Here is a 23,093-nt window from a genome sequence, read left to right on the forward strand (position 1 = left end):
GCGGTGTTCAATAGTGTAATTCCCCTATATTTTGTACATTCCAGGATGTCCCCCTTCTTATGTACAGCACATATTACTCCCATATTCAAATGATCTGGGACAGCTTTTTTTTTTTTTTTTTTTTGTCCATTTATCTCAGATCAGGGCTTCCATGCTAATAACCAGATGTTCTACACCACACATTACAAGCTCAGCTGGTAGGCTGTCATTGCTAGATTACTTATTGTTGTCTAGTTTTTTTTTTATTGCTAGCTGATTCTCTTGCATTAAGGAATCCCATTTACCTCTTCTTCCACTTGCTGGTTTTCTCTTAGTCCCCATGCTTGAGTATTCTTTGAGTATAATAATCCCTTAAATTACTCTGTTCAATGATGTAACATTCCTTTCTGTAGTGCTATTAGTTCACTATTATTTCCTCTACATTATCTTATTTTTGGTTGAAATTCCTTGCTAATGCTATTGACCTTTCATTAGAATTTCCTGTTCTATTGTGTTTTCCACATGTTTCATTTTTCTTTTGTTTTCACCATTCTGCTTCAGAATGACAAGTTCACCTTCTCTTTTATGTTTGAGCATTGTCTAAAATATAAATCAACGTTTTACTAACAAATACACTAAGTACACTTTACACACTTTTCAGTCTTTATTTTCACTTTATATTCAGTCACTGTATCACTCTGACTACTCACACTTCACTATCTTATTTCATTCATTCATTGCAGTACTCTTTTGATTACTTCCTTTATCAATGATAAGAAATTTATGTTCAAACTGATGACAGGTCTTGCTTTATATACCCCTACCAATGGGTAGCGCCACCAGTGACAAATTCCATAACATACTGAAAAGGCTTCTAATGGTATACAATGTTCCAGATCATTCTGCAATATTTGAGAGTGTTCTGGAATGTTCCACAATTATCCACAATAATCATGAACATTCTGGATATTCCCAAATGTTCCAGAACATTCTGGAATGTTGTGGAATGTTCTCAAATACTTGTCAGTATTCTGGAAGGTTCTAGAAATTTCTAGGGGTCAAAACTTCCCAGCCCTTATATCTTCAAAAGCACTCCCTTCAGATAAAGATGGGAACCTTCTTCTTGGATGGGGGATAGAGGGCTACCAAATCATATAACTGCCTTGAACGCACCAGACTCGCTTCTGAGTTTTAGCAGCACACACATTGTATGCTTATAATGTATATTGAATATTGTTAATTCTATGTAGTCACTGCAGTCACTGTTTTAACATGTATCATATTTCGCAGCTCTGTATATTAATCGTGTTCTCCAACTTTGTAACTGTTGTGTCTACTGAACACATATTCGGTGCCTTAATATTTATGGTATTTACAAACTGCTTGTATATGAACTGTATCTATTCATTGTACACATTGTCAGAAACTTTATTATGATATTTACCAAAGACCAAGCCTTTCTCACATTGCATGTTCAATGATCAATAAATATTCTTGATTCTTCATCAGAGATTTGCTTGTACTTTTCATAGCATCACACTACATATTATATGTAAATTTAAAACATATGTTCCACCAAAAATTCTCAAATATTTGACCACAGGACTAGATAAATAGCATTTCAATTTGCCCATAAATAAAACCAAGGGAAAATGAATCACAAGTTGTTACTTACAGCAAACATAAATGTGTCCACTTCATCTTCTATTTCTTTGTCTGATAATTTATCTGGACTTTGTAGTAAGAGATCAAGAAAAGCCATACGTTTTCTCTGTCCTGAAAGGAACACCAAGATGTTTTTTTTTTTTTTACAATGAAGCATATAAACATTAGGTCCAACTGAAGATTATAAAATATATGTATTACCGTATGGATGGAATGTTACTGAAGGACACACAGCAAGAAAACATCCTCCCACTCCCCCACTCCCCCCCTCCCCCCACTTCTCTCTTTCTCTCTCTCTCTCTCTCTCTCTCTCTCTCTCTCTCTCTCTCTCTCTCTCTCTCTTTTCAAAGTATAGAAAACAAAGAAACTGAGAGCGTAGCCACCACAAAAATTTTAGGTGTCCATATAGACAAAAATTTAGTCTCAAAAGCCCATGTCCTCTCCCTCACTAATGTTTATGAAAGAATGGTTAACATGATTTTGTAATTTTGGAGTGAGTTCCATTTCATATAAAGCTAATTTGTTTCACACCTCATTTTAGTATTGTGTGCAGTAGCTGGTGTTGCAGAATTATCTACTTTGCTTACATACATTCTGCTATTACCTGTGATCTCACTTTCTGCAATCATAATAAGACAAAACTAAAATCATCTACACTCTACAAAAACAAACTGTTAGAAAAATTACCAACAGTTAAAGGCTAACACCAACCAAACAGTTCCTTCAACAGCTAAATATTCTGCACTTATTATGCCTCTATATACAAAAAAGTGTAATTAATATAAATAGAACATTCAAAATTTCATAATTAACTCAGATCTTCACACATACAATAAAAGAATGTGCAGTGGCATCCACATAAAAAAGTAAACAAAGCTTTACCACAAAAACAAACAAACATTCAGAGTAATAGGTTGAATAACAAATTTCCAGCACAAGTAAACAAATAAAAAAAGGTCTTTATTTATGGAAGTAGTGTTCAAATTTTTTAATGGCCAGCTGCTATTATGTGTAAATGAATACCTATAGTAACCTAGCAGCAGAAATAATTATATTCATGTCCTACATGTCAATAATATGTTTAATTAAGTGCTTACTATGATCTGAAGGAATGTTTCAAACAGAAGTCTTAGAAGTATTATGTGTTATATGTAAATGTGAACTATGTGTTGCATGTAAAATATCTTTTCAGTCATCTATGTAATTTAATCAAAGTTGTATGGGTAATTCTGAATGTAATATTACAGTGTGGGGTACTATGCACACTAGAATTATGTAGGATACTGTACTTCCTTATATGCATTGTCTCAGTATTGATTAGCAATTATGTAGGATACTGTACTTCCTTATATGCATTGTCTCTGTATTGATAAGCAATAACAACAACAACAACTATACTAGTACTACTACTACTACTACTACTACTACTGGAATATATTCATGCCATAGATCATCCTGTAGAGTTCATTCCAGTAGATGACACAATGCAACATAATAACCAGTTTAGTAGGCCTACATCCCAGTGTATGATACACTAAAATGTGGCCTAAATGAGGTATTCAAAATGATGCCCTTGTATCTTGAGGCATCTATGCAAATGCTGAAGCATACACTGTGGCACTCATTCAAATCTCGAGCCTACCACAGATAGTTCTGCAGGCAGATGAAAGAGTTGCTTGAATATCTGAAATGGGGTCCACACACATGAAACCTTTCTTGTGCCCCTAGAGATAGGAATGTAAAGGGATAATGTCTAGCACTCAGGCAGGTTAAGAGTTATTTCTTGCTTTGTTCTCAAGAAAATGTTATCACACTTTGTTCACACAAGTTTCTATCCTTTGCTATTCTGGGGAAAAATATCCTAGGAAAATAAGGTAATTTACAACTCCTTTGTTTTGTAATAACACATAATGAACTAACTGGAGCTCTAGTATCTAGAAATCTTGCAAGTCCTTCTTCAAGTCACTGAACATTTACATGCATGTATCATTATGTATGCTCATAGCCAATACTTTTAGTCAGCTACATTAACATTTTAGGGGCAAACTGTGCAACGCACAGTTGGGATGTGAGATTCATAACACAATTTTATAGGAGTCAATTATTCATATAAATGTATATCGGAACTAAACTTTTTAAGTAGATGGTCATGACATATAAAGATATGAAATTACTCTCACACTTTATTCAAATTGTGTTGAAGGTTATTAAGGAATCACTAAGTTTATGAGTTACATCCATAATTTATAATTCTAAATGAAAATGAAAATCAATTTGGAACTTCTCAAAATGTAAATTGTGAAATCACTAAACGAACAGTAAAATGTAAGTAGTAAAGAATATTATAAAATAATTTATGCCACCCTGCATAACAGAAAAATAATTTGCTCAGTCAGTTCAAAACAAAATTTATAGCAATATATACAACAACAAAATAACTTAGGCATTTAGTCATAATAAAATTAGTACAAATCAAGAAAATAATCAACTTTCATGATACCAAAAACTCCTGCAGGGTTGAGAAGAGTTCTAGAAGAATATGGAAATCCAATTATTCTCCTTTAATTTTTGTATTTTATCATGCAGGTCAAGGCTAATCAACCAGAACATTGCACCCACCCTTTAACTCAGAAATTAGCACACCTAGGTCTTTTGGAGGTCATGTGATGTCATGAGAGCTATGTAGTAATACAAATAGAGAAAGACTGTATCAAACATTGTGTTTGCATGGTAGAAAACTAATTGTTTACACTGCTGGCCATTAAAATTGCTGCACCACGAAGATGACGTGCTACAGACATGAAATTTAACCAACAGGAAGAAGATGCTGTGATATGCAAATGATTAGCTTTTCAGAGCATTCACACAAGGTTGGTGCTGACATGAGGAAAGTTTCCAACCAATTTCTCATACACAAACTGCAGTTGACCAGCATTGCCTGGTGAAACGTTTTTTATGATGTCTCTTGTAAGAAGAAGAAATGAATACCATCACGTTTCCGATTTTGATAAAGGTCGGATCGTAGCCTATCGTGATTGCGGTCTATCGTATCACGACATTGCTGCTCGCGTTGGTCGAGATCCAAGAACTGTTAGCACAATATGGAATCTGTGGGTTCAGGAGTGTAATACAGAACACCATGCTGGATCCCAACAGCCTCATATGACTAGCAATCAAGATGAATCTTATCCACATGGGTGTAATGGATCATGCAGCCACATCTTGAACCTTGAGTCAACAGATGGGGACGTTTGCAAGACAACAACCATCTGCACGAACAGTTCGACGATGTTTGCAGCAGCATGGACTATCAGCTTGGAGAACACGGCTGTGGTTACCCTTGATGCTGCATCACAGACAGGAGCACCTGCAATGGTGTACTCAACAACAAACCTGGGTGCACAAATGGCAAAACGTCTTTTTTTCGGATGAATCCAGGTTCTGTCTACAGCATCATGATGGTCGCATATGTGTTTGGCGACATTGCGGTAAACGAACATTGGAAGCATGTATTCATCATTGCCATACTGTTGTATCACCCGGCATGATGGTATGGGGTGCCATTGGGTACATGTCTCGGTCACCTCTTGTTTGCATTGACAGCACTTTGAACAGTGGATGTTACATTTGAGATGTGTTACGACCTGTGGCTCTACTCTTCATTCGATCCCTGTGAAAACCTACATTACGGCAGGATAATGCCCGACTGCATGTTGCAGGTCCTGTACGGGCCTTTCTGGATACAGAAAATGTTCGACTGCTGCCCTGGCCATCACATTCCCCAGATCTCTCACCAATTGAGAATTTCTGGTCAATGGTGGCCAAACAACTGGCTCTTCACAATATGCCAGTCACTACTCTTGATGAACTGTGGTATCGTGTTGAAGCTGCATGGGCAGCTGTACCTGTACACGCCATCCAAGCTCTGTTTGACTCAATGCTCAGGTGTATCAAGGCTGTTATTATTACCAGAGGTGGCTGTTCTGGGTACTGATTTCTCAGGGTCTATGCACCCAAATTGTGTGAAAATGTAATCACATGTCAGTTCTAGTGAAATATATTTGTCCAATGAATACCCGTTTATCATACACATTTCTTCTTGGTGTAGTAATTTGAATGGCCAGTAGTGTAAATAACTTTGACTGAGTGCAGATATTATGAGTACTATAGTGGTGATGGTATATGATGGAAATAGTGACTCTTATGTGACATTTACATAGAGAAGTGAGAGAGGCTGCTTGTTTTTGGTTATGCAGCGTCCATGTAGCTATGGAGGCAAGGAGCCATGCCACTGGCATCCTAAAGTTTATGTTGCAATTAAAACTGTTCTGGCAATTAACGAATTTACAGGCTTTCTGACTTCTATTTTTTATTATTTTTGTATTTTTTGGTACAATGCTTTCACTAAAACATGAACAATGGCAAAGTCTATGTCCTGATCACATTTGCCTCCATAACTGAGTAGTCAGCACAGCTGACCCAGGTTCAATTCCCCATACTACCAAGGATTTTTTCTCTGTGTGAGCATTGGACCTGTGTGCATTTAGCCTTGTTATGACAGTTGAAGGGCTACTTGAGCATATAGTAGAGGCTCCAGGCCATGAAAACTGATAACGGGCAGGAGAGCCGTATGCTGACGCCGCACCCACCCATACCACGTCCAGTGATGCCATTGGCTGAAGATGACATGGTGGCTGGTTGGTACTGATGGATCTGCTTCAGTCTGTGAACACATTTATACCCTGCCCACATGTTTCCCTGTGTACAGCTATGGCTGACTTGCTGGGTTGATGGGTGAGGCAAATGTTCTTCATGCACATTTAGACTTTCTTTAACTGCACTACATTTCTATGCAGATACCTCTCCATTGCTGTGGAAATTGTGTGTCAGTACCATGTGAATGACTGTGATGAGTGCTTCTGCAGTTTGGTGTAGTTTTTGTGTTGTTGGTTATAATCATGAGAATGAAGACAACTGGTACACTGCTCACTTTTTTCCAATGATACAAACAGAACATTTGAACTTTCTTTGGTTTCCATGAAGGTTTTTTTGTGCTTATTACTACATTCAACACAGGCTAACCTGGCATGGTCAGTTTTTAAACAATTATATATATATAGATCATAAACTGGTTTTCAAATCAGTCAGTTGTTTAGTGTACCATGGATTTTGTCTGTTTGAAATCTTAGTTTCAAAGTTTTTGTCAATTGCTTTGCATTTCTTTATGTGAATTGTATCATTAAATTGTGTCAAGATTGCTTTGCAACATATAAAATACTGGTATTATCTTCGCTAACAAATCATTACTTAATCTGTAATGTGTGTCGCCATAACACTGGGCAAACCAGTCTCCTTCAGTAAGGTAATTATGAAATCTGACAGTTTTGTGATAGGTCTGACAATCACAAATTTTAGAACAAGCCTAGTTATGTAACTTTTATCAAGAGGGAACTAACCTGGATAATTTAAAGATACACAGTTATGACCAAAAAGTGAAAACACTGTCACTTCATATGAATCTTCTGTATTTTTAAGATTCAGGAAAATACTGCCTAGACTTCCATGATCCCTTGTATTATTTGCCACATTATAGTTACCAACTGTTTTGCAACTGTAAGTTCAGTGTCAATGGCCCATTGTTTACCCAAACAAGAAATATCAAACTTTTTCACTTGTCCTGTTTTCTGTGATTCTATAACACTTCACACTGCTTTTTCTACTGAAGCTCTCTTCCTTCTTTCTGATTGTACAGTTGTTATTGTTGGTGTAGCTGCTCCAGTTGCTGGTGAAACTTCTGTTATAGTTTGTGATGGTATTGTTAGAACTGCTGCTGCTGGTACTGCTTCTGCTACTTTCGATAGTTCTCTAGATGTTGTTGGTGTTGTTGCCAGAGTGGGTGCAAATGTTGCTAGGTTTGTTGGTACTGCAATTGTTGATACTGACGATGAAGCTTGATTTTACCGCTGCTCCTACTGTTATATCTGTTGTTATTGTTGCTACGTCTACTGTTGTTGTTGCTGCTTCCACTGTCATTGTTACTATTTTCACTGGTACTTTTAGTGCTGTTAGTACTGGTGCTACTGCTAACACTGATGGCGATGTTTGAACTGATACTGCTGCCACTCCTTTCATTTTTACTGTCACTATTGCTGTCCTCCACACAAGGAGTTGTTAGTATTCCAGCATTTTCTGTATCATATAGTTTTGCAAGATCTGCAACAGTGGCCAGTAACTGTCATGTTCTATAGTAGTGAGATTCTGATATGGATACTTCTGGCAGTAGGGGTGTAGGTTCAATAATTTTACTACTTGTTAAATCTTATATTCTGACTGCAGATGTATAGATGTACATATCAAACTTAATTCCTCTCTGAAACGTTGTTGTAGGCAAGAAACAAATTAAGTGCCTGAATCTACATGCCCTATATTTTGAAACAAAATTAAATAATAGTTTCATCACTCAGATTAAATGACTTAGCACTGATCAGCAAAAAGAGGCGGCAAGGCTGAGAGTGAGAGGGAAGCATTTACAGACAAGGTCAGAGATATACGGGGTGGTCCATTGATCGTGACCGGGCCAAATATCTCACAAAATAAGCATCAAACGAAAAAACTACAAAGAACGAAACTCATTCAGCTTGAAGAGGAAAACCAGATGGCGCTATGGATGGCCCACTAGATGGCACTGCCATAGGTCAAACAGATATCAATTGCAATTTTTAAATAGGAACCCCCATTTTTATTACATATTCGTGTAGTACATAAAGAAATATGAATGTTTTAGTTGTACCACTTTTTTCACTTTGTGATAGATAGCACTGTAACAGTAACAAATGTATAAGTATGTGGTATCACCTAACATTATGCCAGTGCGGACAGTATTTGCTTCATGATACATTACCTGTTTTAAAATGGACCATTTACCAATTGTGGAAAAGGTCGATATTGTGTTGATGCATGGCTATCATGATCAAAATGCCCAATGGGCATGTGCTCTGTAGGCTGCTCAGTATCCTGGACAACATCATCCAAGTGTCCGGACCGTTCACCAGATAGTTACGTTATTTAAGGAATCAGGAAGTGTTCAGCAACATGTGAAACACAACCATGACCGGCAACAAATGATGATGCTCAAGTAGGTGTTTTCCACACGTAAGTAGCAGACAAACTGTGTGAGAATTGGGAATCTCAAAAACGTCTCTGTGTTGAGACTGCTACATCAACATTGATTGGACCTGTACCATATTTCTATGCACCAGGAATTGCATGGCGATGACTTTGAACATCATGTACAGTTCTGCCACTGGGAACAAGAGAAATTATGGGACGATGACAGATTTTTTGCACGCATTCTATTTAGTGACGAAGCATCATTCACCAACAACAGTAACGTAAACTGGAATAATATGCACAATTAGGCAATGGAAAATCCACAATGGCTGCGATAAGTGGAACATCAGCAACCTTGGCGGGTTAATGTATGGTGCGTCATTATGGGAGGAAGGATAACTGGCCCCATTTTATCAATGGCAATCTAAATGGTGCAATGTATGCTGATTTCTTATGTAATGTTCTACTGATGTTGCTAAAAGATGTTTCACTGCATGACAGAATGGCAATGTACTTCCAACATCATGGATGTCTGGCATATAGCTTGCATGCAGTTGAAGTGGTATTGAGTAGCATATTTCAAAACAGGTGGATTGGTCTTCGAAGCAACATATCATGGCCCACATGTTCACTGGATCTGACGTCCCTGGATTTCTTTCTGTGGGGAAAGTTGAAGGCTATTTGCTATCGTGATCCACTGACAATGCTTGACAACATGCGTCAGCGCATTGTCAATGCATGTGCGAACATTACAGAAGGCGAACTACTCGCTGTTGAGAGGAATGTTGTTACATGTATTTCCAAATGCACTGAGGTTAACAGACATCATTTTGAGCATTTATTGCATTAATGTGGTATTTGCAGGTAATCACACTGTAACAGCATGTGTTCTCAGAAATGATAAATTCACAAAGATACATGTATCACATTGGAATAACTGAAATAAAATGTTAAAACGTACCTATGTTCTGTATTTTAATTTAAAAAACCTACCTATTACCAACTGTTTGTCTAAAATAGTGAGCCAGATGTTTGTGACTATTACAGTACCATCTATCACAAAGCGAAAAAAGTTGTCCAACAACAACATTCATATTTCTTTACGTACTACACGAATATGTAATAAAAAATGGAGGTTCCTATTTAAAAAAAAAACATAGTTGATATCCATTTGACCTATGACAGCACCATGTAGCAGGCCAACCATAGCACCATCTGGTTTCCCCCTTCAAGCTAGACAAGTTTCGTTTTATGTAGTTTTTTTTTTTGTTTGATGCTTACTTCATGAGATATTTGGCCTGTTCATGGTCAATGGACCACCCTGTATATTGCCCAGCCTTATAAAATATTCTCCACCTTTAATGGACAACACTGGCGACATCTCAGCTTTATCTCAACAAATACTTGCAGAAGCATGATCCATCAGTAAAATTGCTGGATGTACTGCAGTATTCCCATCTATAGCAGCCACAATGCAGCAATATTGACAGCAATAATATTATACCCACACATTGCCATAAAATATGTCCAATGTATACACACATTAAATTTCCTGCCCAAAGAGTAGACCACCATTAACAGTTTCACAGACAAACACTATCAGACATTGTCAATAGGTTTAGGAGTAAACCTAGAATGGCTAGGGACTGTACGCTGCCACTGCTCCTCCACTTGCAAATCAAACACTAACAATAAAACTTCCATGCATCACCATGTCTTGAGGAGACAAAATTTAGGTCAGATTTTATTGTGTTACTACACACTAAAGACTTAAAGACTTTTCCTATAGAGGTGTGAGGTGCGCTTTATCAGTGTGTGTCAAAGAGAGAAAGAGAAAGAGAAAAAGAAAGAGAGAGAGAGAAAGAGAGAGAGAGAGAGAGAGAGAGAGAGAGAGAGAGAGAAGTTTTACTCATTACCTTTTCCTTATGCCTGGACTGAATTTTGGATTTGTTTTGCAGAACTGAACTATGAGGTCATGAACATTACCCCATGATGACAGTGAGATACTTTAATCTGCTAGAGTATTATGAAAATGTGCCCTACATCATGTTCATAATTTTTGCAACATAAAATAACTATGATTACTTGCGTGTGGGTTCTAAAAGTCCTACTCTAATCTTTTGGTAAACTTTTCAAATATGATCAAAATATTTTACATCTTGCAAATTTGGGGGGGGGGGGGGCTGGTGTATCAACTGTTATTCATTATCACACTCCTAAAACTGCTGGAATTTTGATATTGCCATGTAATATGCGAAGAAGTAAAAGGTAGCAACTGGTTAGTAATAATATTTACAAAATATATTTATTTTGCATTGTCTCTGATAATAACTAATGGTCTATCCCAGCATATTCCTGCCACAAGAAACTAATCCATATTCGTCTTTTCATGTGTTGAGTAAATATTCTTTTGATAAGTGGCATATCTAGAGCTACATCTTTACTCTGGAATCCACTGTGAAGGGCATAGCAGAGAGTACATTCCATTGTATCAGTTATTAAGGTATCTCCCCATTCCGTTCACATATGGAGCACAGGAAGAATGATTGTTTACATGCCTCTGTGTGCTGTAATTAATTTAATCCTGCCCTCATGATCACTATGTGAGTAGTACATTGGGAGTTGAAGTACATTCCTAGAGTCATCATTCAAAGCTGGTTATTGCAACTCTGTACATAGGCTTCCTCAGGATAATTTATGTCTAACTTTAAGAATCTGCCAGTTCAGTTTTTGCAGCATCTCTGTGACACTTTCCCAAGACGCAAACAAGCCTGTGAACATTCATGCTGTCTTACTCTGTATGTCTTGGATCTCCCCCATTTGTCACATTTTGTATGGGCCTCACACACTTGAGTAGCATTCTAGAATGGATTGCGTGAGTGATTCATAAACAATCTCCTTCATGGACTGATTTTATTTTCCCAGTATTCTACCAATAAATCAAAGGCTATTAACTGCACTGGATTGCACAAGTGTTTCATAAACACTCTCCTTCGTGGACTGATTTTATTTTCCCAATATTCTACCAATAAACCAAAGGCTATTAACTGTATTAATCATGACTGAGCCTATGTGATCATTCCATTTCATATCACTTCAAACTCTTACAGCCAGGTATTTGTGTGAGTTGGCCAATTCCAATGACAATTCATTGATGATATAGTCAAACGATACCTATTTATTCTTGTAAACAAGAAAAATGGCAGCCTCAGATGAGGTTCTCAGGTTGAGTAAATGCTAACATTAATTACCTCAGACATAATTTCACTAACATGAAAATTACCATCACTACCAAAGCACAAGTAATGTCTATCATAAAATCTCTTAAATCAAAAAATTTAGTGTTTATGATAAAGTACCAACAAAGCTAACTGAAGAGCATGCTTCTGAGTTTAGTAACATATTAAGCTATCTGTGTAACCAGTCATTTCGAGTGGAATATTTCCTTAATAGTTTAATTTGCTGAAGTTAAACCTTTGTTCAAGAAAGGAGGTAAAGAATAGGCGCCGAGTGGGATTAGCCGTGTGGTCTAAGGTGCTGCAGTCGTGGACTGTGCGGCTGGTCCTGGCGGAGGTTCGAGTCCTCCTTCAGGCATGGGTGTGTGTGTTGTCCTTAGGATAATTTAGGTTAAGTAGTGTGTAAGCTTAGGGACTGATGACCTTAGCAGTTAAGTCCCATAAGATTTCACACACATTTTAAAGAATAGGCTTTAAATTTCCACCCAATTTCACTTGTGACAGCATTCTCAAAACTTTTAGAAAATATAATATACAATCAGCTTCTTAACCACCTGACAACAAATAATATATTTCCCAAGTCTCAGTTTGGATTTCAAAAGGGTGCTGATACTTAGTGGGCTCTCTACGTATACTGTGAGAATGTACTTAACTCACAAACAATAAATTATGGGCTACTGCTATATTTTGTCATCTGTCAAAGGCATCTGACTGTGTAAAAAACAGTATCCTTTTAAGTAATTAGAATATTATTGTGTGACAGGAAATGCTGCAAAATGATTCAATTCCTAAATCTCTGACAGGAAATAAAAGGATGTCATAAGGAAAGAGCTATGAATTAAGCTATCAGGCATTATGTTACGGGAACTAATTATATTTGGTGTCCCACAAGATACTGTCTTGAAGCCGTTGCTTTTTCTTGTGTATGTCAATGACTTTTCATCAGTAATATTACCAGATGCCAAGTTTGTTTTGTTTGCAGATGATACAAACATTGCAATAAATAGCTTAACAAATGGTTGCTATCCAATCCTTTTTCACTAAACTTTGAAAAAATACACTACATGCAATTTAGAACTTGTAAGAGGTTTCCCACTCGTATATGGCCAAAATATGATGACAAACAGATAGAAGAAATGGACAGTGTTAAATTCTTGGGATTACAGCTCGATAAATTTAACTGGGATGAGGACACCACAGAACTGCTGAAGCACTCAAACAAATCCCTCTTTGCAATGTGAATATAGTCACCGACAGGGGATATAAAAATGAAAAAGTTGTCATACTACACTTACTTCCATTCCATAATGTTATATGGGATTATTTTTTGAGGTAACTCATCAAGTGAATTTAAAGTTTTCTGGGGAAAAAAAAGTGTAATAAGAATTATTTGTGGTGTGAACTGAAGAACATCCTGTTGAAGCCTGTTTAGGGAAATAGAAATATTAACCAAGGCTTCCCAATACATTAACTCATCAAAGAAATTCATCAATAAGAATATATCTTGTTTTCAAACCAACAGCTCAGTTCATGGAATAAGTACTAGAAATAAGAATAATCTTCACAAAAATTTGAAGTCATTTGCTTTGGTCCAAAAAGGGGGTCTATTCAAGAAAACACATTTAAAATATTTTAACAGCAGCCATAAAAATTTTAACTGCAAATAAAGTTCAGTGTAAGAGGAGCCCTAAGAATTTATTGGTGGCCAGCTCAATCTACTCCAATGATGCATTTCTTAGTAGAAACAACTGATGTGTGTGTGTGTGTGTGTGTGTGTGTGTGTGTGTGTGTGTGTGTGTGTGTTTACTAATAATATAAAAAAGGGAATTTTATTATGGTCTGTCTCCTATACAAATTCATTGCAGTAATGCAATCACTGTAAATAAGTGTTGTAAATAGAGTGAAATGATTCTTCTATTCAGTGTCTATTACCTCATAAATGAAAATATTGTTAAGAAATTTTGACTCATTCCACATCCATGACAATCATTCCACTATGGATCAGTGGAAGGTACATTAGCATACTCATATTTGTTTTCATTGTAAATATTTAGTATGTATTCTCATTCTTCTGACATGTTCCACACCCTGGGAGTTCTCCTCAGTATGGACCAGTTGGAATGAAAAGTGCATCCAATCTAATTTACTCAGTCATTATGTGACCATCATCAGTGCAAATATTAAAGTCTTGAACACTCGTGTTATAAAAGCACGTATTGCAATTTCAATATGGCATCAGCACAGAACAACACAACAACTAACTAACAAATTTTTGAGTTGAGAATTTGTTACATGAGTCTCCAAAATTTTCACTGAAATTGATTTGCTGTAATAAAAGATTTAAAATGTGTTACAACTGAGGCTGCCATTTTTATTGTTTGCACTACTAATACTGCAGTCATTGGGCACATGGTTCTCAATGGAATCCAGTCTTTACATTTTTTCACTTTCTGAAGTACACAGTTTCACATTTTTGAACATTTAAAACAAGTTGCCAATATGTGAACAACTTTTAATTCTTATTAAAAACTGACTGAATATTTATGTAGCTTCTTTCAGACAGTACTTCATTACAGATAACAGCATCATCTGCAAAACGTCTGAGGATACTTTTAATATTGTCCACTACCCTGACTCCTGGCACCAACGCCTCCATCGAGCTGTGAGGTGATTCAATGTAGGGTTGGCGATGGCTCTCAGGGCAGCCAATTTTGCTCATGCTTCTCTGGTGCCCATACGGACTATCAACAGATGGGGTTTCACTAGGCTTGTCCTACACCTAAACAGGACTGTGAAGGGAAGATTGGTACAGCTGAGTCATGAAAGTATAGGGGGTAGATCTTGGGCCACACATGGTCAAATACCTGTTGTTATGTGTAGGAAAAGTAAGTCTTTTTTAGGATAAATCTAGACAATAGGTTCCCCTGCCTAAAGAGTATCTCCAGCAGTTTAAAAAATACTGAAACAATCACTCACAAGGCAGATTTTAACACTTCAAATATCACTGGTATGTACCAGATGTTGCAAATAAAAGAAAACCATTGGAAAGAGTAACATGGGGCATTTCACAGACTTAACAATTCTCAATCAAAGCATGTAATCAATAAAAATAAAATACAACTATTAGAAATTGAGCTCCAATCTTTGAACTGCACAGTAGTTTGTGTTACTGAGCATTGGTGTAGAGACACAGAAATCCAAGTAGTATTATCATTGTATGAAAGAGCAAACTCTTACTGCAAACTACTTCAAGGGGTGGAGGATCATGCATTTCTATCGGAAAAGGAACACAGTTCAAATGAAGACATGGCCCCAGTACAATAAGTGAAGACACACACTTCGAAATATCAGCTATTGAATTAACATGGCTTGATATCACCTAGAAATTAATCATTTTGTCTGTTTATAGATTTTCCAGTGGTAGAGTGGACACTTTTTTCAGTAAATTAACAGAATTTCTAGATAAAGTCTCAAGTGCAAAGGTCAACATAATTCTGTGTGGGGACCTTAAAATCAACACTAATATCATAAATGAATCCAGAAGCACTCTCATAAATATACTTCAAAGTTTTGGCATGTCCCCATTGGTCAATAGTGCAACTACAACGACTGCATGAGTAATTGACCATGTGGCCACAAATATGGACATGGGTAAACGTGATGTAGCTGTAAAAGATACGGAACTATCAGACCATCTCTGTCATATAACAACAGTGAAAATGGACATCAAATCATTCCCTAAACTACAAGCCTACAAACAACATCTATCAGGAGTCAAAATAAAAAGATTTTTCAAAAGAACTAGCAAAACAAAGCTGGGATGAAGTGAATAAGGAAACCAATGTGAATATCAAATTCTCTGAATTCTGCACGTTATTAAAACTGAACTTTGAAAAGGCATTTCCAAAAGTATGCATGCCTGTATCAACATCTCACAAAAACAGACGAATAACAGCAGGTATTAAGAAGTACTCCCAAACACTTAAATACCTCAGTTCCATGAAAAAGAGTTGCAATGACCCACATTCTTAAATATCTATCATAGATACAAAAAGATCTAAAGGAAACTGCTGATTTCTGCAAAAAAGTCATTTAATGACAAAATAATATATAATGCAGAGAATAAAAGTAAAGCAGTCTGGCATGTTGTGAAAAAACGAAATGGGGAAAGGCAAACAAACACAGAATAACATACTGCCAATGGAGGGGGATAAGGTAATAAATGATACACAACACTTATCAAACTATGTAAATGAGCATTTTTAAAGTATTTCAGAGAAGTTACAGCAAAAATCCCCAAAACAAATATAGGACTTGTAAATAATGTTGCACTAAATACAATAATGTTACCTCCAACCACTGAGAATGGAGTCAATAAAACTGTTCAAAAACTAAAACGTCAGTAGGCTTAGATGAAGTACCAATGTGTGTACTGAAACAATGCATAAAGATTATACAAGGCCCCTTAACAAATATAATACATTAATCCTTCACATCAGGGAGGTTTCCAGGGCAGTTAAAATAGGCAAGAGTTGTACCTTTGCATAAGAAAGATAGTGCATAAGACGTAGAAAATTACCAGCTCATTTCAGTGCTGTCACCATTCTCAAAAATAATAGAAGCAGTTATGAAAGAAAGATTAATGAGTTACCTCAATAAATACAACCTTATAAGCAAATCACAGTTTGTTGTCCATAGTAGCAAAAATATGGAGTCAGCCACAGTAGAATTCACAAAATTTGTACTTGATGCTCTTGACATAGATAAGTGTGCCACAGGCATATTTTTGGATGTTTCTAAGACATTTAATACAGTCAACCACAACATTCTGTTAAATAATTTAGGAGCATTAGGAATAAGAGGAGTAGCTAATGACTGGTTTCAATCATACCTAGCAGATAGGGTATAAAGAGGAGAGAACACATATTTCAAATAGATCTAAACATTTAGTAAAACACTTATCAGAACCAAAATGCATTAATATATGGGTTTCACATGGTAGCATATTAGGACCAATACTATTCCTGACATACACCAATGACTTTCCCAGTAGTGTTACTCATGGTGAAAAAATTCTCTTTACTTATAACAGCAATATTATAGTCATTAGAGAACTCCTTGCTGAGGAAGCAAATGAAATTCTCAAGGAAGTTTGTGGTTGGTCAATCAGCAATCAAATGACATTGAACATAAAGAAAACTAATGCCACGAATTTCAGTTTCAGGAGGGAACATGATAATGTTAAATTAAATGTAGATGGCACCTCTATAGACTGTGTAGCAAATGCAAAATTTCTAGGAATGAATATTGATTCTCAGTTGAAATAGTGTGAACACACAAAGGCACTTGCAAACAGAATGTCATCATCATGTTATGCCTTTAGAATCCTATCATCAGTGTGTAAAACACAGTGTCTTTGTTAAATACTATAAATGTCTACACTCAATTCTTTGCTATGGCATTCTGTTTTGGGGAACAAATGGACAAAATATGAACACAATTTTCAAACTGCAGAAATGAGCCATGAGAATATAACAAAAAAAAAAAAAGTAGTTGAGCTCACTGTAAAGATCTGTTCAAAATACTGGGTATTTTAACTGCACTATGTGAATACATTTACCAATTAGTTGTACAGATCAAAAATAACATTGGTAGAATAAAAATGTACAATAAATCACCAAAAGAGGTTAAAGAAAGAGCAAAAATACACTTATTTAAAAAAGGCATCGAAACAGTACCTGTTACACAATACATTTTATACCTTGAAGGATTACTTAGCTAAAAAGAGTGGGGGATTGGTAACAAAAATGGGATGCAAATAAATAATGATTATAAAACATCCCGCATTCCACATAACACCTGCACACTACGTTTTTTTTCTTCTTTTTTTCCTTTTCTAGAAAAGCTTGACATCTCACTCATTATAAACGGATGCTGACTCAGTTTTTCAGGATAGTAAATAGGAGGTTGTGATACAGAAAATGGCACAGAGATCACCAGTGTGTGTGTGTGTGTGTGTGTGTGTGTGTGTGTGTGTGTGTGTGTGTGTGTGTGTGTGTGATGTGTTATGAAACAATGTGTGTATAGTATGTGCAGTGACTGATAGTGAGATATGAGTGAACAGTGTGGCATTAAATTATTTAATAAGTTATTTGGGCAAGAAGAGAACAGAAGCTTTCAAAATGTGGTGCTACAGAAGGATGCTGAAGATTAGATGGGTAGATCACATAACTAATGAGGAAGTATTGAATAGGATTGGGGAGAAGAGAAGTTTGTGGCACAACTTGACCAGAAGAAGGGATCGGTTGGTAGGACATGTTCTGAGGCATCAAGGGATCACCAATTTAGTATTGGAGGGCAGCATGGAGGGTAAAAATCGTAGAGGGAGACCAAGAGATGACTACACTAAGCAGATTCAGAAGGATGTAGGTTGCAGTAGGTACTGGGAGATGAAGAAGTTTGCACAAGATAGAGTAGCACGGAGAGCTGCATCAAACCAGTCTCAGGACTGAAGACCACAACAACAACATTTGTAAAAAAAGTATTGTATACCAGGAATAAATCTAATAATTGTCTCTAACTAGAAGTCTATAAATGTACGAATTACCTTATTTTAAACTGGTCTAAACTTTTAAATGTTTTGACATGCCCGATATCCTTGTAAAAAGAGATCTAGAGATGAATAAATCTGTTACTACTACTACTACACTGTGCTTTGTTTTACACTATTGCGGTTTCATAAGCACTGTATACACCACCAGGCAGCACCACAGGCACCAATAGATCAACAACCTACTCCAGAGACAGCGTATAGCCCAATAATTGCCACATCAAGAAGCTGCAGCTGTGACATCACCAGAGATCTGATATGCACCAGCACCACAGCACAATAGTCAGTTACAAGTCAGCTCAGCTGCCAAGAAGACCGCTTTCTGGTATTATACTAAATCAGTTAATGAACCAAAACTACCTCAATAGATGATAGTTGATTATGATGCTACCCAACTGGAAGACGATGAAGTTGAAGCAGAAATACTACTTTCTTCTTTTCAAAAATGCTTCACTAAAGATCTATATACATAAGATATAGATATAAGGGAGCATGATACTGAAAAACTTCTCATGTCACTTAATCCTACAGGATGTCATTGGATTCTGTATTGCATATGTAGAAGTACTGGCTCGTCTTCTATCAATAGTTTATTGCAGGTCACTACTATTTATTTATTTCATTATGAATTCAATGATTCCCTACTGTGAAAATTTACAAGGCTGTGGAATGACGGGAACAGCTCAACCTGCTGTGCAACATAAATAAGGAGTGTGTTAGTCCAAAATATAAGGACAGTTGCAGGACAGATCACAGAACTACAGATACATCTCACTGACATCAGTATTTTGCACGACTATGCAAGATATTTTGTGTTTGTATATGATGACTTGTTTGGAGACCAAACTACTCCTCCAAAAGAATTATTTCTGTGAGCATTAATTCTATTTAACCCAACTTTTTCTGTTCATTAGTCCCAACCAGCAAGCAGTAGGCTAAGGATTTCAGGCTGAAATTGCACTTCTTCACTACTGTCTGATGGCCTTGGACTCTCACCAATTTGAATCAACAGAAGAGAGAGAGAGGATTAAAACAAAATCTGCAAACATTGTCACAGGTCCATTTAGTCAATATGAAAGTCGCACAAAAACACTCAATAAATTGCATTGCGGTTCATCATAAGAAACATGTTATCCTTTATTGAACACCTAATCATTACAAACTTATACAAAGGAAACAACAGTATTTCTTATTCACTAGTATATATCATCCTTCATTAAGGAGTTGGGCATAATGTGTAAATGAGTGTACGTAAACAATCATTTTGTTAGATAATGAAGGTAGGATGAGCATAGTTTCAGATAGAAGAGAGGAAGGAAGGAAGGAAGGAAGGAATACAAGAGTTCAATGTTCTGAGTGGTCATTAGAGATAAAGCACATGCTCGGATTATGAAAGAATGGGGAAGGAAACTGGCCATGTCATTTTCAAAGGTACTGTCCTGACAGTTGCTGAATCAATTTAGGGAAATCAAAGAAAACCTAAATCAGGATAAGTGAATGAGGATTTGAACTATCATCTACATCTGCATACATATTCCACAAGTCACCGTATTGTGTGTGGGGAAGTGTACCTTCTACCACTACTAAACATTTCCTTCCCTTTTCCACTCACAAGTAGATTGGGGGAAAAGCAACTGTCCATACACCTCTCTGCAAGCGTTGATTTCTCTTATGTTGTGCTCATGGTCCTTATGTAAAATGTATATTGGCGGCAGCAGATTGTTCAGCATTCAGCTTCAAATGTTGTTTCTGTAAAGTTTCTCAACAGTGTTCCTCAAAAAGAGCATAACCTTCCCTCCAGGGAAACTACTTGTAACAAATCTAACAGCCCACCTTTGAATTGCTACAATGTCTTCCTATAATCTGACCTGGTGGAGATCCCAAACATTCAACCAGTACTCAATGTGTTGCACTAGTGCTTTGCCTGGGGTCCCATTTACAGATGAACGACAGTTTCCTAAAATTCTCCCAATAAACTGAAGCCAGCCGTTCACTTTCCCTATTTCAATCCTTACATTTTTGTTCCATTCCCTATCACTTTGCAACATATTTAATCAATGTGACTGCATCAAGCAGTGCACAACTAATGCTTTATTTGAACATTATGGGTTTGTTTCTCCTACTCACCTGCATTAACGTATGTTTTTCTACATTTAGACCTAGCCACCATTCATTACACCAACTAGAAAATTTGTCTAAGTCATCTTGTATACTGCTACAGTCACTGAATGACAACATCTTCCAGTACACCACAGCATCATCAGCAAACAGCTGCAGATTGCTGCTCATCCTGAGAGAAAGAGAGAGAGAGAGAGAGAGAGAGAGAGAGAGAGAGAGAGAGAGAGAGGGAGAGACTGTTCCTAAGGCACATACCTTTGTTAATATCTGCAATGGACACAGTGTCAAATGCTTTACAGAAATCTAGAAATTTGACTTCTTCCTATTGCCCTGCATCTATGGTTCATAGTATATCATGTGAGGAAAGGGCAGGCTGAGTTTTTTATGAGTGGTGATTTCCAAAACCATGGTTATTTGTGGATTGAAGCTCTCCTGTCCCACCAAAATTTATCATATTCAACCTGAGAACACAACCTAGAACTCTATAGCAAACCCATGTTAAGAATATTTATCTGTAATTTAGTGGGTCCACTCTTTTACCCTTCCTATATATAGGACTTACACATGATTTTTTCTGTTCCTTGGGTCTTAGTACTGGGCAGCAGATTTATGATAAATGAAAGCTAAGTAAAGGGTGAGTGCTGCAGAGCACTCTTTGTAAAACAGAATTGCAATGCCATCTGGATCTGGCAACTTATTAGTTTCAACTCTTTCAGTTGTTTTTCTAAGCCAGGGATGTCTATTACCGTGTCCTCTATATGGGAGTCTGTATGATGTTTAAATGATGGCATGTTTGTATGATTCTCTTGTGTGAGCTGTTTCTTAAACATGAAATTTGAAACTTCAGCTTTCCTCTTTCTATCTTCTTCTGCCACACCAGACTGGTCAGTGAAGCCTTTGACCTACTAAGCAATTTAACATAGAACCATAATTTTCTAGTTTTGGCAAGATCTTTTGCTAAAGTCTGATGGTGGTAGTAGTTGTATGCTTTGCACATTGATCTTTTTACAGAAGCATGAAACTTTACTAATTTTTTCCTGGCATCATCTGCATGTTCTCTTTTGAATTGAGAGTACAACATTCTTTGCTTCCTTGGCATTTTCTGAATTTTGTTGTTAAACCACACTTGTTAGTCTTTTCCATCCTTAATCCACTTACTCAGCACATACTTTTCCAGGGCACAATTTATAATCAATTTAAAATTTGCCCTTAATAATCTCTGCATCCATAATACTGTAACTTAATGATGCCTAATTATTGTCTAAGTGGGATGCTAACAAATGATTATCTTCTCTTTGCAGCATTAATACTGTCCTAGCCTCACTGATTGATTTACTTACTTGGGTAACCATTTTTCTGTGATGACATCGTCTTCACTAATCCCTGTGCCCATACTGACAGCACTGATAAGGTTAGGTCTGTCTGTAGCTACAAGGTCTAAAATATTTCCATTTCACGTGGGCTGTTAAACTAGCTGCTGAAAACAGTTTTTAGAAAACTCCATCCTAAAGTACTTTGTAAGACTGTCTGTCTGTACAATCTGCAGTGAATCCATAGTTGTTCCAGTCTATACATGGTAAGTTAAAATCACCTCTCACTAATATTGCATGATCTAGGTATTTTTGTGCTACTGACTGGACTTTCTTTGAATTACTCTAAAGCTGACAGAGTGGAATTAGATGGCTGGTACAAGCATCAAGTTAACTTTATTTCACCTAGACCTGTTATATGCATTCAGATAACTTCATTGTCACACTCAAATTTGACCTCAATAAAGACAATATTATTGTCAATTGCAATGAACACCCCCCTCCTCTTGTGGTGTCTAATCTGCTTTTCTGAAATACATTCCATGACTCACTAAGTATTTCAGAGTTTTCTACTCCGCACTTCAGCCAGCTCTCAGTCCCAAGATTAATTTGATCATGAGTAATTTAACCAGCTCTGACTCCATCATTAACTGATGTGCACAGCAACCAAAGACAATAAGGAAGGAGAGGCTCACAGAATTAAGTCAGTATTCCATTAGATTTCATTATCCTTGCAAACTAAGATTCTGGCTATAAATAGCCATCTTCAGGAAATTTTCATTATACTTCAACAGACTTGCAGCAGTTTATGTCACCATATGTTCTTACAGGTGTACAAGCAGAAGTGTCATTCTGCCACACATATGGCCTGAGTATGGTATCATAACCCAAGCACTGGGCATCATTGGTGCTGACAGGAGCAACAACTTGCAGCCATTCATGATCGATAGCTACATGCAAGGCCAGCTCCAGATCTCAAGTGAGGCTTCCCCTGACAGACATACCAAGTGCACACTGGCTTTGTTTCTGGCCCTGAGAGCCATTTCCCTAAGAGACTCCATAATG

At 36.8% G+C, this 23,093-nt stretch overlaps 1 protein-coding gene across 1 annotated transcript in view; it reads right to left on the minus strand.

Annotated features, from left to right (window-relative positions):
* LOC126298354 (cytochrome P450 4C1-like) overlaps nt 1-23,093 on the minus strand; it is a 253,886-nt gene that overhangs the window by 43,843 nt on the left and 186,950 nt on the right. Inside the window, exon 10 of the mRNA XM_049989649.1 lies at nt 1,655-1,755. Within this exon, the coding sequence (XP_049845606.1) occupies nt 1,655-1,755 (101 nt within the window). The remainder of the gene's footprint in view (nt 1-1,654; nt 1,756-23,093) is intronic.

The sequence above is a fragment of the Schistocerca gregaria genome, chromosome X, assembly GCF_023897955.1.
Source record: "Schistocerca gregaria isolate iqSchGreg1 chromosome X, iqSchGreg1.2, whole genome shotgun sequence".
NCBI classification, from domain to species: domain Eukaryota; kingdom Metazoa; phylum Arthropoda; class Insecta; order Orthoptera; family Acrididae; genus Schistocerca; species Schistocerca gregaria.